Source organism: Necator americanus, chromosome I (genome assembly GCF_031761385.1).
Source record: "Necator americanus strain Aroian chromosome I, whole genome shotgun sequence".
Classification (NCBI taxonomy): Eukaryota; Metazoa; Nematoda; class Chromadorea; order Rhabditida; family Ancylostomatidae; genus Necator; species Necator americanus.
The window spans coordinates 10,657,009-10,670,850 of NC_087371.1; the positions used below are offsets into that span (position 1 = coordinate 10,657,009).

Here is a 13,842-nt window from a genome sequence, read left to right on the forward strand (position 1 = left end):
CTGCTTCATAAGAAACTCATCTACAGAGAGAGACGGTGTATTGAGTGTCTTGAACGAGCACGTTGTGAAAAGATTGCAACCACGTCTGCGAACAGGTAATAACCGAATTCCTCTACGGTTAAGAACCCAGTGAAGACATTAGGCAGTTTTGAGGAGTTCTCTGATCTGTTCGAAGAGGCAACGTTATCTCAAACCTCTGCCATGGTCCTTCTCGTTAATTTCCTTGAAGCTCCTTCGCTAGCAAAAAGGACATGACTCTCTTCTTTAAAGGGGAATATGACGAATTGGTCTTCGATGCTCTATACGATGTGTACTATAATTATCGCTGTGCTGATTCTAAGATAGCCAGCATAATCAAACATGCATTGCATTGTCAGGCCTAAACACCTGAATTTGCGGAAGCGCCTGAAGCGACGGAGTAGAGCCGCCGGCTACCATCGGATTGGGACCACAGCTTGTTCTACTTGGTCTGCAAATATGAGTTGGGCAAGCGAAAATTTTATGACAATCACAACCGAACTGCTACAAGGAGTCGTGTTATGGTCGACCGGAGCAGCGGGTGTTCTTGATAAATCCGATGTTTTATCCAGCTTCAACTTGTCGTTTACTTCATAGCCTCCCTTTCTCTCTCTGGGAGGTACTTTCCATATCCTTTCTCGTTCCATAGTCTATTTATTCCCCATCGCGACAGCACATCAGTGCAACGTTAGTTGATAATTGTCACAACCTTGCCACGAACGTACTTCTCATCCTACTTGCTACCTTAGCGCATCTATTTCGTGCTTAGTGAAATAGATATTCTATTATAGATTCGACGGATTATCACTGAGACGGAAGAGAAAGCTACACCAAGCGTCATTTTAAGGAAGAGTCGGGTAAAAAGCTGTACTCGAAAAATCTGATTTGTATAGTTGAGATAACACTATAAGGCAACAGACAACCTATCCCGATGACAATAGTGCAGACGACGAGCATGACTGAATGCATGACCCACCCGTTATATAGAATGCGAACATTAATTTGAAAGGCTGAACTTGATTGTCTGTACATTTTGTCTACTATTAATTAATATCTGTTCTTGATTTCTGTATCATTGATTCAAACGCGTTGAATCTGATCGGCTTGTGCTCTATTGTGTTTCGCTTCAACGTGGGTGGAAATTTTGTAGAACGTTGACATGGCATTAGCAACGTTGACATTGACGTTGAATATGTTTGATTAAATAAATGCATTTCTGATGACTGAACATGATTTTAGCAACACACATATGCGTTAAGGTACATGGTGAAAGTTCAGGCAGTGAATTCATCTCTGCTAATCTCTCCTGGCTTCAAGCTTCTGAGGCCTAAGAAGCCCAATGGTACCTTGTTACGTACAAGGTCAAAGTGGTAATTGGGAAGAAACTCTTCTGAAAACGATCCTCCAATACATATAGCAATGGAAAATTAGTTATTGTGAACAGAATTAATGAAACAGATTGGACGCTCAATAAGTACATTGAAATGATAAAAATATAGTAAATTTTGATAAATAGTGCTGTAATGGATGTTAATATAAACTGCCACGAGTAAAATAAAAATATATAATATAATATGGACGTCACTGATAGCTCTGTTTAAGGAACCATTACTGAACCATTATTTCCGCAAAATTAAAAAAAATAGCTGGAAACACCTGTTAGGACCATTTTCTTCCCATTTACTACTATTTCTAAACAATCTTACTCACCGACAAAGAAAACGGACGATCAAGTGTTTGATCCCGCCGGAAATTTTCAATTTTTATAAAGTGGAAAAAATTAATAACTAATACTAATACTAATAACTAATAACTAATATAACTATATAACTAATACCAAAGCAGAACGCATTTTAAAAGGATTATCTCTCTGTTTTCTACTTTCTAGAATAATTTAGCTCATTCACTGTGATAACAGACGTTGAATATGTAGTTCTACCATCGCTGGGTTCTTGATTTTTCCAAGACCGGAAAAAATTGCTGAGAAGAACATTTCACTGAATTTGTATTAAGAGCGTTGTTCAGCACATATGTATGTTAGTTAGATGTCTTTTTAACGATTACCCTAGCCCTGAGTGGAAATTGCTGAAGGACTGGTCGGATTTGTCAGGTTGAAGTAAACATGAAAACTTGACTGAAAAGAGAAAGGAGAAGGAAAACTGTGTCTCCTTTTTGTAAAAGAAGATTTCCGCTTTTCGGTCTAAACACCCTTTGAAGGGGCTCTCTGGCTTTTCGAATTGAAGCCCAAAGTTGTGAAAAAGTTGAGAAGTTTAGTAAATTTTCCAACTTCTTCCCAAGTAGCTTTTGAGAGAAACGAAACCATTTGAGGAAAAGTTAAAAGGAACTCTGATAGCGAAATTCCTCCTCTACGACGGACTTTAAACCGAATTTATTTTTGTAGAGCACGAGCTCACTTATTGGATATTCTTCAAAGCAACACAGACTTTGGCGCGTAGCCGGAATTCTGAAGTTTCGCAGTTCTTCTCTTTGCGAGATGCCACAGTACCTAGCAGCTGTGTTCTGCGAGGCAGAACACAGCTGCTAGGTACTGTGGCAGTATTTGCTGGAAAGGCAAGAAGACTTTTTCCTAAACCAAGCAACCTTGCCATGGCGAGCTTAGCTCTCGCCACAGTTCATCCTTGAACCTATATGAATCAGGAACCTAGCGACATTTTGCTAATTCGGTGGAGAATGTTAGCAGTAATTTACTCTTACCGAGGCTTCCGATTCCGATAAGTCGGAATGTCGGATGTGTCTAACACCTTCTCAGCTTGGAACACGTTGCCGAAAGACTTGCCTCCGCCGGGCATCTTAATTCATAGCCCAGAGTCACCTTCACTTCACTTTCGTTCACCTTCACTTTCGGATCACTAATCTGTAGTTCGCGTAGGAGACCCACGAAAGAAAAAGGTGTGACAGTATAGAAAGAGCAGAGAATCGAGATTTTCGAGAAAGACCTTATTTTGAATGCATAAATCCATTTGGAGTAAGCTATTTAAACACCTAAATGTTCGAGCGACTTTTCCGCTTCTTTTTTTCAGGAGAAATTGACCAAATCACTAGTATCAGAAAGGATGTATACCATATACAGTATGCTGACTAAATTGAAAATAATAGAGGTTGTGAAGGTAATAGAATGGAAAACAATGTTTTAAATACACGTGGCTCAATAAAAATCTCGATCGTTCTAAGAATTTAACTTGCTGTCATAACCATCAAGTCTAAGCATTACGATTTTCTGTATTATTATTTTATATAAACAAAGTGTAACCGATCAGAAACTTCGTATTGGGCACTAAGAGGACAGAGGACACAAACTTCATTTCTTTCATAGCTTGAACATTGCTTCGGGACTGCTTCATTACAAGCAACTAAATTTTCTACGTACTCTACAAAAAAATCCCATCGATGCACTAAAGAGACAGCGCAATGCGACGTCCCGTTTTCTTTATTGTAATAATCTGGAACAGTCCGTCAAAAGTGCGATTTTAGCGTGAAAGAATTTGAAGAACACGTTTCTCACCCGGAATGACGGGTTCCCTTATTTTCTCTATAAAAAATGAATTTCGGTGGATGCTGTTACCGAGCGAAAAAAATTATCTACAACCGCAGTTATGGATAAAATTAATACAAAGTAGGCTCTACGAGTTTCTGAATAAAGACGTCAAAGTGAATTATACTCATGACAATACTGCTCATGCCGGAAAAGATTTGTAAAGGAAGATTTCTTCTATATCCCAACATAGTTTGGTGCTTCTAACTTTCCCTGTTTTTTTTAAACCTAGTTGAGAAAAATTCTAAATTTCTTCTAAAATTTTTTAGTTCTTTTCAACTAGCTTCTGAGAGAACCAGAATACTTACAGACACTCAGATTTGCAGTTGACTCTTTTCCTTGCTGCTCTATCAAAACATAGCCCCGACCGCGCCACCGTAATCAGGCAACGGAAAAATGTGCGAAATCTCAGATTTTCGGCTCCGCGTCAGAATCAGATTGACTTCGAACAAGGTCTGATAACTCAGCTCTTTGTTTGAAAGTGTATTTTGGGTTCAAGTTCAAGTATTTTGTAGAAGACGACTTTTGTTATCGCACACATATATCATATCATATTTCTACTTTCTTATACGTGGTTCTCGTTCTCTCAATTGTTAGTTCAGAAGAAGTTGAGAAAAATGCTAAATTTCCCAAGTTTTTAGCAACTAGCTTTCAAATGAAAAACCAGAGAAAAAGATATTCTAACACTTTTGTAGCGAAAATCCTCCTTCACAGAAAGCCGACACAATTCTCCTTCTCCGTTCCTTTTTCAGTCTGTTATTCATGTTTATTTCACGATTACAAAATCCGACAAGTCCAACAGTAATCTCCAATCAGAGGTTGAGCTAATCGCTAAAATCTACATCTAACTGACACATGTACGGTGAACAATGCCCTAAATAGTGTTGCCCATGTTCGACTGTCTTTGAATCTCGGCATGTTGAAACGTAGTTTTAACTGATTTCCTTGAGCTGTAGCCAAGATTGGTATCGATCTTTATTAAACAGCGGCTAACGTTTCGGCGATATCGCCTTCGTCAGAGCCTGGAAAACTCAAAGCCATAAATAGTGTTTGAGGAAAACTGCCGGTGAAATTTTCTTCTCAATAATGTTTTTTTGGTTTCTGAAAAACATTGTTTGTAATCACTGTCAATAGAAGAATTGTGTCCTCAAATAGAAGTTGAAAGCTGCCTCATCATTTGGTTCCGTCGCTAAATGTAGGCTCTGTTGGTTTTGTTGTGCACCCATCTGTCGTCCATCTTGTCGATCCTCACGAGATCTTGTCACCTCGTCTGGCCGTTCTTCGCCTCCGCCCTATGCGCCAAAAACTCATCAGTATCATCAACTGCTACTCACCTACATCAGCAGCTGATAAATCCGAATTAGACTTTACGAGAAGCTGGAGGAAGTAATCCGCAATGAGAAGTCCTTCTACAAATTCGGAGACTTCAACGCAAAACTAGGAAAGGCCGCAGAAGAGAAATACAGGATTGGAAGATTTGGGCTAGGGGACCGGAATGAAAATTCGTTTCGTTTGAATGACTTCTGTAAGGTGATGAAGCGCATGGGAGGATAGACCATAACTTCGATTTTCCAGACTCCGACGAAGGTGATGACGCCGAAACGTTAGATGTTGATAAAGATCAGTACCAATCTTGCCTACAGGTCAACCTAGTCAATGAGGGCGTTACACATTCGACATGCCAAGGTTCAAGAACAGCCGAACATGGGCAAAACTTCGTGTTTCACTGGAACACAGCTATACACTGGCTTCCACGCGAGAGCCGAAGAGTTGCACTTCTTGCGTGATCTTGTGAGATTTCGAAACCTACGGTCTTTACAATAATTCCAATAATCCATATGCATGCATGCATCCTCTAAGGGTATATTGCACTTCAAGATTTTCAATAGTGGTGAAATTATTCGTAGTTATGAAAGGATGCACAACTTGAACAGTTTAACACTGTCTTTGTGTTGATTATTTCTCCGAAAAAAAGAGGAACTAGCACAATGTGCAGTGTACTTTGGTTGCCACGTAGATAACTAACACTTGTACATTATATCACTGTCTACTGGAAAAAAGGTGAAAGCCAAAGTGGTACCAGTGTAAAAACGCGCATTATTGTATTGCTGTGTTATACTGGATTGCTCTTCTCAGTCTGTCCTCTGCAAATTCTGCAATTCCTACAAAACTGGATTAGCCGCAATAGCGCCGATGTTAATGCATCTGTGGAAAATATCGTCTTGTCGTCATTTAGACGACATCACGTCACTTTTCCACCGTCTCGTTATTGAGAAAGCAGGCAATGCTTGCATTCACATTGATTTCGAGATGCTCTTGCATTAAAGCTACAGAAACCTTCGAGTATAGGTCCCTTTAGGAAAGCTGAGTTGTAGTTGTGGGACCAGAAGCCATGTTTCGCAAGATGGGGAGTAACGACGATTGGATTGTTCCTGTACGTTCATCGTCGTTGTCACTGTGACGTTTGTTGCGCTGTCTAACGTATTTTCGCAACTACGGACAGTTGCGAGGCTCGCGGAGTTTGGAGGTAGGGTCTGCACCACGACATTACAACATTGGATATGACGACCATCTTTCACCCTGTACCACACTCTTGACTCTGATGATAAGTTATGAGGATGTAGTTGACATTTTATGAATAGGTTGATCCTGAAACAATTCATTTCTTGGCAATCTTTCTTAATTTTTGGAATATTTTCTCCAACAGCGTTTCAATTATCTGATTGAAAAGGTGATTTGAAGGAATTGTGTAGCAGACTTGAAATTATTGTTACATATTGTTTTATATTTTATATATTTTATAGGGAACATAATTGCGGATTTCTAAAACTGAACGCGTTGTAGTAATACCTTCCATGTGTTCATGACGGCTGTACAAAACAGTACAACGAAACCCACGAAGATGACTAACTGAATGGATAAGTGGTATTCATTATGGAAGCAGCAGGTGTTATTTCAAGAATGTGAATGCAAACTGCACACATTCTTATGTCTGATGATGTTTCTTCCACTGTTTGCTAGCAAAATATGAAACAATACCTCTTTGTAAATGAAAGGAACCTTTAAGGAAATAGAAAAAAGGGGAGAAATAAAGAAAAGTAACACACCGGACAAGGACGATTGACAACATAATATCGTCTCTTGCAGCAAAGATTAACACTTTTACCAATTTTTATTAGAAGGATGGATTTTCTTCTGCTACCGCACAAAAAAAACTTGCTTTTTTGCTTATTATGAGATGACGGGTGCTGCATCACCTCCGATGCCCACATAACTGCATTTTTTTACCAACACCTACTTATATGAGCAAATCGCATGACCTACATTATTTCCAGTAATATAAATTCGCGAACGCAACGTAGAATCAGTTCAATTAGAAGTTATTCGATCGGGTTTCGCAGATACTTTTTTTTGCAGCTCCTAGAAAAACGCGCATACGCGTCGGCAGATGGTGATCATGTAAAACCGCAGAAGAGCGGCAAGTACTGCGCAGATACATGTACCTTGATTGATTGATGAAAGACGAGAGCTGAACAATTGGTCATGTGTTATTAGTATGGTTATCTGGAAAAAAAACCAGTAAAGGTTCCGAGAAAAATTAGAGTGAAAGTGTTGTCGCAAGAGAACAATACGTCATTTAAAAATGAAAATAATATCATCTTCAATAAAATATTATCATCATCATATATATTTTTGCTCCAAACTTTTCGTTTATGAAGATACCGGTAAGCGAAATAATTAAGAACCGTCATTTAAATGTGAACTGTAAATTTGATTTAACAAACTTTCCAAATGATACGAAGCTGTGATTCATCAAAGAGCGTTGAGTTTCCTTCAATAAATCCATATACAAAATCTTCCAGAAACTACACAGATACTGTAGGCACTGCAACTACTTTTGAAACAGCGTTAAGAACTGTGGGACACCGGCGTAACTACGTTTCAAAAGTAGTTGCAGTCACTCTTAAAAGCATCGTTTTCTTCCTCAAGTTTTAGTTTATATGTGAGTAGTTGGTGGAACTATCTACTCTTTAAATGATGTACCACACTCTTCCCCAAGGCAAAAAGTTTATTCATACTGTAAAGATTTAATAGGCACTTCAAACACCATTTCCAGCACTTTGTTTATGGGCTACACAATCCGCCGGCGCACGTCGACATTCCAATGCTGGAGCAGCGTCTACAACTGGGCCCTGGTTTGTATATTTGCGAACCTGGAGCACCCCCTCTGAAAATCAGACCATTTAATTTCCTCTGATCTTCCCAAAATTATTTGTCAAAATTTCACTTACGCAGGAGTATAGTGGCAAACAACGTTAGTGAATGTAGTACACCTTACAATGGAGCAGCCAACATATACATGAGTGTCCCAAATCATCTAAGCGCAATAGATTATTTATTAAATTGCGCGTCTATCGTACTTAGATTTTTTCTGAGGAAATATAATCACACCATCGCTAGGTTTGGTATCCCAAGATTTGTTTGATAGATGTTCGTTTCCGTAGAACGTTGCGGTAGTCTCCCGGTGTTAATCTCATCCCTCCAATTGGCTATAGCCTAAAACACAGCGTAAGAGATATGTAAGTGAACATCAAGGAGTCTTACCGTTCTTAAAGCGGTTTCATAAATAACATCTACGCCTTGGTAGGCATATCGAGCTTCAGCGGTAGTCGTTCCAGAATTCGAGGTGGAGCAACTCTGAGCCGCTCTGTGAGCGCTCGCTTCTGCATCACAGCCGTAGCTCTAAACGCATGAGGAAGCTCTGATGGAATTCCCCGATATACCACCAATTCACCCACAAGTCTTATCATTTTCGATGCTTGACGCGCGTAAACCTGTGATGAAGAGAAGAAACGCCCTCCAGCAACTCGTGATCTGTAACACTCAAAGGTTCTTCACTGCTCGAAACGTTAAAGATTACGACAACCACCAACCTTATTTGATTATGTCTTTTTACGGCCAAAATCCTCAAAGTGTCATTTATCACTTGATTTTGAGGACATAGTGTGTTCTGACCTTAAAAATTCGACTGCTTCGTTATTATTTCCACCACATACACATTTTTGTGTTTATTAATAAGGTGTACTACTGTATAGAAATATTTTCGTCGTTGTCAAATGAGTGTGTACGAGTTTGAATCACGTGGGTGCCATCAATGGGTTTCCACTACCAGATTTTTCTAGGATAACACGAAGTTATGAGCAAAGGCAAACGAAGAAACAATCGACCTAGATAACAATGTGATTATAGGAATCGTCTAGGTTTCTTAGTAACCTCTCGCACCATTTTTCACTTTAAAAATTTGAGTGCGGCGTACTTTTGATAAATTCATCAAGACCAGAACCAGTACTTTTCATTGATATAAGAACCTTATAGACAGCGGACCGTTAATCACAACAATTCTTGATGCTAGGATCTCCGGACAACTAAGTAGGAGTGAACGCGTAGCTCAGGAGTATGACAGAGAATACGTCCAATTTTCCTAAAAATTAAGAAGTACGCGTATTCGACATTATTCGACATAATTCGACATTATTACGTATTGTTAGTTGTTATTATTATTAGTTGGCCGCTCTCTGTCGCCTGAATGTACGCTATAGAGTCTCTTCAATTCCGTCGTCCTTGAATCCTTGAATCGTAATTCGCTTTATAGAACTCAGATAGGAATGGTTTGCTTTGCTCTACCGCGGTCGCACTGCAGATTTCCCGTATTCCCTTAGTTAGTTACATACAACGCTGAGGAGGCAAGACAATACGCTCAAGGCGCTTTTTGTTGTTTATATTTGGTGAATTAAAGGCAGCGTGATATTTCCCATACTGATAAACTATGTCCCTATTACTTCCACATCCCCATGCAAGAAGGGGCGGTTGCAGCGCAGTCGGTAAGAGGTTCCACTGTCTGCATGATCGATCGGAAGTTCGAATACGCCTTGGTGCTCACCAACCCCTTCATCACTACGAGGTCGATAAATTGGTACCGGACGGAGGGAGGATAAAAAAACACTGATTTGACTCAGCCCGGCTAGCCATGGCAAGTCATTGTATAAGCCAGTTACACGTTCATAAACCTCAAACGATTCTGAATTGAAGTGAACGTGGTGGCGCATACCCAAGCGGATTGATTAACGCCAGACACTTTACCCTTATCCTTTATCCTCATGCAAAGATTCCATCCTCTCTAGATCGCTTCCTTAAAACGGCTGAAGTCGGAGCATCTAACTAATGTACATACATAATTGTTCTTTCTCATGTTTAAAGGAAAAACAAATCAAAACTTCGCTTTGCCCCTGAAATCATCTTTGTAGGTGCAGTTCGCTTCGTCCATGGCAATAACCGCGATCAGAAAGTCATAGCGTATTAGAAAAGATATTGGATGTTGATTTTGTCCAGGACATATTTCAAGTAAGTAGCTCAGTGAAATCTCAAAACAGCATGGAATTCATAGAGCAATGACGCTGGTCATTTGCGGCTAACATTTAAAAAAAAGTCCACACTGACTTTGAAGAGTTGCAATGAATTTGCAATGAGTTTGCAATAGCACCGGCAATTTGACTATACTTAGCCCAGTAGCTATCTACTCGTGCACTAAGAGACACTAAGAGAGCAGCATTTTTGTCAAAGAAAGGAACTTTTATAACGACTACTCACTGATATTTAATACGATTTAATATTTACTCATTATTCAAATTTTTAACTACTCCTGGTACCTATGAGTAGTTGAGGGGTATTTCTACTAATATTCTGTTTATTTTCAATTAGATGAAGCATTCGAATACCTTGGGAGAAAAAAACCCACCAGCTATGCCGATAGCGCCGAAGAACGCCGACACTACCTGAAGATCCCATGTTAACTTACTGCATGTGCAAACAACAAGAAAACTCACCACAATATAGAAATTCATTGTTTCCTCTACACACCAGGATTCTCTCTGGAACTTCTTTTATTTATGTTTTTTGTTCATGAAATTCACTTAAAGTGCTCCATACATGAAAAAAAAAACAAGAAAACAAAGTCCGTAAAAGAGAAACAGACAGGGCAACAAATTAGGCAAGTATTGGATGGGAAAGGTTAATTTAAGAGTACAAGCCAATAATCCTTGGGAATTAGATTTAAGGTATTAAGCGACCGGTGTCTCCACAGCAAAGGATGGCAATTTCTTTCGTGCCAGGTATTACCGGTGTGTTATCGCTGTTAATTACACTAAAGGAACCTTACTATACATAGGGTTGCTTGAAGACGTATTTGAAAAAAGGCCGTTTATATTGTATCTTGATACGTGACCGGACAACCTACTTGTGATTAGTTCACTAGCTTCAGCCGCTCTCGAGAGGTGCAATGAAGAGACTCGAGAGGTGCAATGAAGAGAATGCTCTATTTTTTTAGTGTCATTTGTTTAGTTTAGTGCTTATTGGTTCCCATGCGTGAATAAATAAGTACTAAACCAATTTCAGTCTTCAAAGAGCGCTGCTTTTTAGGTCATCAGACCAACTGACAACAGTAAGTGGAAGAAGAGAAATCCCGAAGAACATACTACACAAAGAATAAGAGGACCACTGGAGGGGAAAAGGCAGACAGGGTTCTTCATTGAATCAAACACTGACTCTAACGTTTTCCGGATGGTCTTTTATACCAGCATAAAATAAATGCCACTGTTGCCATCAAATTTGACATTAGTTGCCACCACATCTAAAATTTCAACAAAAATGAATAACTTAGCAACGAACATATTTTTTACATGCGCAAAAAACCTACTGTCGATGCAATTCTGAATGATCACGTTCGAGCCAGACTTTCATAGACGGCAGAATAATGCATTGAGTGGTTAGACTCCGGCATTTTTGGTTCGCTTTTTTATTGCATGCACAGACACGGTAGAAGTATCTTGTATCACCTTATGATCGCACAAATAACTCAATTTGTGCTTCAGTGAACCCCTTCCAAATGAAGCATGAAAACGTGCAGCTGCGGCATATAGTATCATATGAATTTCGGAAAGGAATGAGTTTTGAGAATGAGTTTTGGGTCTGGAAAAGAAACATTTCCGACGTTTACTTGGATCGTGTTCTTGATTTCATTAGTTGCAATGGGAAATTCTCCAGCACGCACAATATTCTTGCACCCTTCAATTATTATTTCCTCCGATCATTGCAAAATAGTTTGAGTGGCAAAAATCTGATGTCCGAAGAAACTGTTCAAAACTACCTCATAAACTTTTTTTTCGAGAAAAAACAATCCCAAAAAGAAGGAGTTTTTCTACAAAAATGGAACCGCCTGTGAAGCTTGTACCTCCCTAGAAGACAATTGTAAACAGCAATGGAGACTATCACCTCGATCAATAAAACAGTGTCCTTTAAAATTCCACCCGATGAAATTTATCTTTGGATCGGGCGCGAATATCTAGTATGTACTGGGATTAGTTGCCTGCGTTCACGACGAAGGCGATTTGGTTTCTCTCCACAGAGCGCGTCAAGCACCTCGGATCTGTTTTCTTCCTGTTCTTCAATTTTTTTTTGTATAAAGATTATTGAACTGGCTTGTGAAGTTTTAACTAAGCCATCTTCCATTACTATTGCTGTTTGTTTCGCTTTTAAGGTATATCTAAGAGGTTATCTCGTAGGAATCAAATTCCTCTTCCGTGTTTTCCTGCAAAAAGAAAAGGTTTTCTCAGCATTACGACTGTGAATCGGCAACTGTGGATACCGGCCAGCCAACGTTTTCATTGAGTTTGCAATGCGTCACCACATCCTACACGCTTCACAGCGCTTCGCATCGACTGTACAGACAGGCTAGGCGCGGTCAGGGAAAAATCCTACGAAAATATCACTTTAGTTACGTGACAGATTCTTTGGAACAACTCCGAGCATTCTAGCCAACGTCAGGTGACAAGTGGTATCTTTAAACCTCATGTACAAAACTCTGTATGCTATGTGTAGGTGACGAATCTAACACATATCGAAATATGCACTGCAGTGAGGTAAAAAAGACTTGGAATTTGGTGCAACTGCACCGTGCTTTCAATAATGCTTTATCCGTAATGAACGGTAAACCCGACCTAACTAACTGCAAATGTAGTTTCATGAGATTTTGAAAACTACGATCCCCACAATAATTCCAGTATTGCAAATTCTATAGGGACACACTGCAGTTCAAAATTTTCGATAGTGATGAAATTATTCGAAGAAAGATCCGTTGTGCACAATTTGAATAGTTTAACACTGCGTGGTTGTACTCCGAAAAAAAGGGAAACTAGCACAATGTGCAGTGTAATTTGGTTGCCATGTAGAAAACGACGAGAACTAACGAGTGCATTGTGTCGCTGACTAGTTGAAAAAAAAAGTGAAAAGCAACGTGGTACCATTGTGAAAAGATGCATTGTTGTATTACTGTATTATACTAGATTGTACTTCTCGGTCTGCCCTCTGCAAATTCTGCAAATCGTGCAAAAGCGGATTAGCCTCAACAGCGCTAATGTTAATGCATCTGTGGATTACACGCGGAAAATATCAGTGTCTTGTCGCCGTTTAGAACAAGCCACGTCATCCCTTTCGTCTGTCTTACTGTCAAGAAAGTAGGCGAAACTCGCATTCGGCTTGTTTTCGGGATGCTCTCGCATCTAAGTTCTAGAAACAAAAAAGTGCTCTTAGAACGGAAGACAGGAGTTGTTTCCTAGGATGAGGAACAGCGGCGATTGGATTGATTCTGTGCGATCATCTTGCTGAAGATTGCATTGTTCTTGCACCGCCATCTTCAAGTACGAAACACTGTGTCGAAAATGTGGACAATCGTGTTGGGCAGAATTAATTGAAGTCAAACCAACAATAATACGTTACATAAGAATCGCATTCACATCCAGTTGAATCGAGTAACTGTGAGTGAATTAACGAGGACATATCAGGGGTCATTATGGCAAGTGTATGTGCAAAACTTTTGAAAAAAGAAATTATTGGTGATGAGAAGTCCAGAAGAAAAGCAGCTAACTTGTAGACGGTAGAAGAATTATCGAATCTCAATCGTTGCTCCGAGCCAAAGTCAAATGCAATAATTTCGCTGATGAGTCACCCGATGGAGGGTATCATAATAAAATTGACCACATTTCCGTCATTAAAACGTTTTGCCTAACGGATGTCGCTGTTGTACCAAAGTTCTATACGGGATCAGACCATCGCCTTCTTTAAAGGCATCTCCCCACGAATCAGAGGTGGTGCAGATTTCAGTTGGAATATTCTTATAGGGGGTAGTAGATTATGGAGAGGAGGGTGATTCCGCCCAT

General features: G+C 39.6%; 1 protein-coding gene across 1 annotated transcript; it reads right to left on the reverse strand.

Moving 5' to 3' along the window:
• Window positions 1-7,696: 7,696 nt before the first annotated feature.
• On the reverse strand, window positions 7,697-10,473 carry RB195_005109 (uncharacterized protein; the record flags this gene model as incomplete). Its single annotated transcript, XM_064177404.1, has 8 exons — window positions 7,697-7,799; window positions 7,864-7,949; window positions 8,024-8,128; window positions 8,177-8,314; window positions 8,371-8,446; window positions 8,506-8,587; window positions 10,368-10,404; window positions 10,456-10,473. The coding sequence occupies 8 exons, from the start codon at window positions 10,471-10,473 to the stop codon at window positions 7,697-7,699; spliced, it is 645 nt and encodes a 214-aa protein (XP_064034529.1).
• Window positions 10,474-13,842: the final 3,369 nt, after the last annotated feature.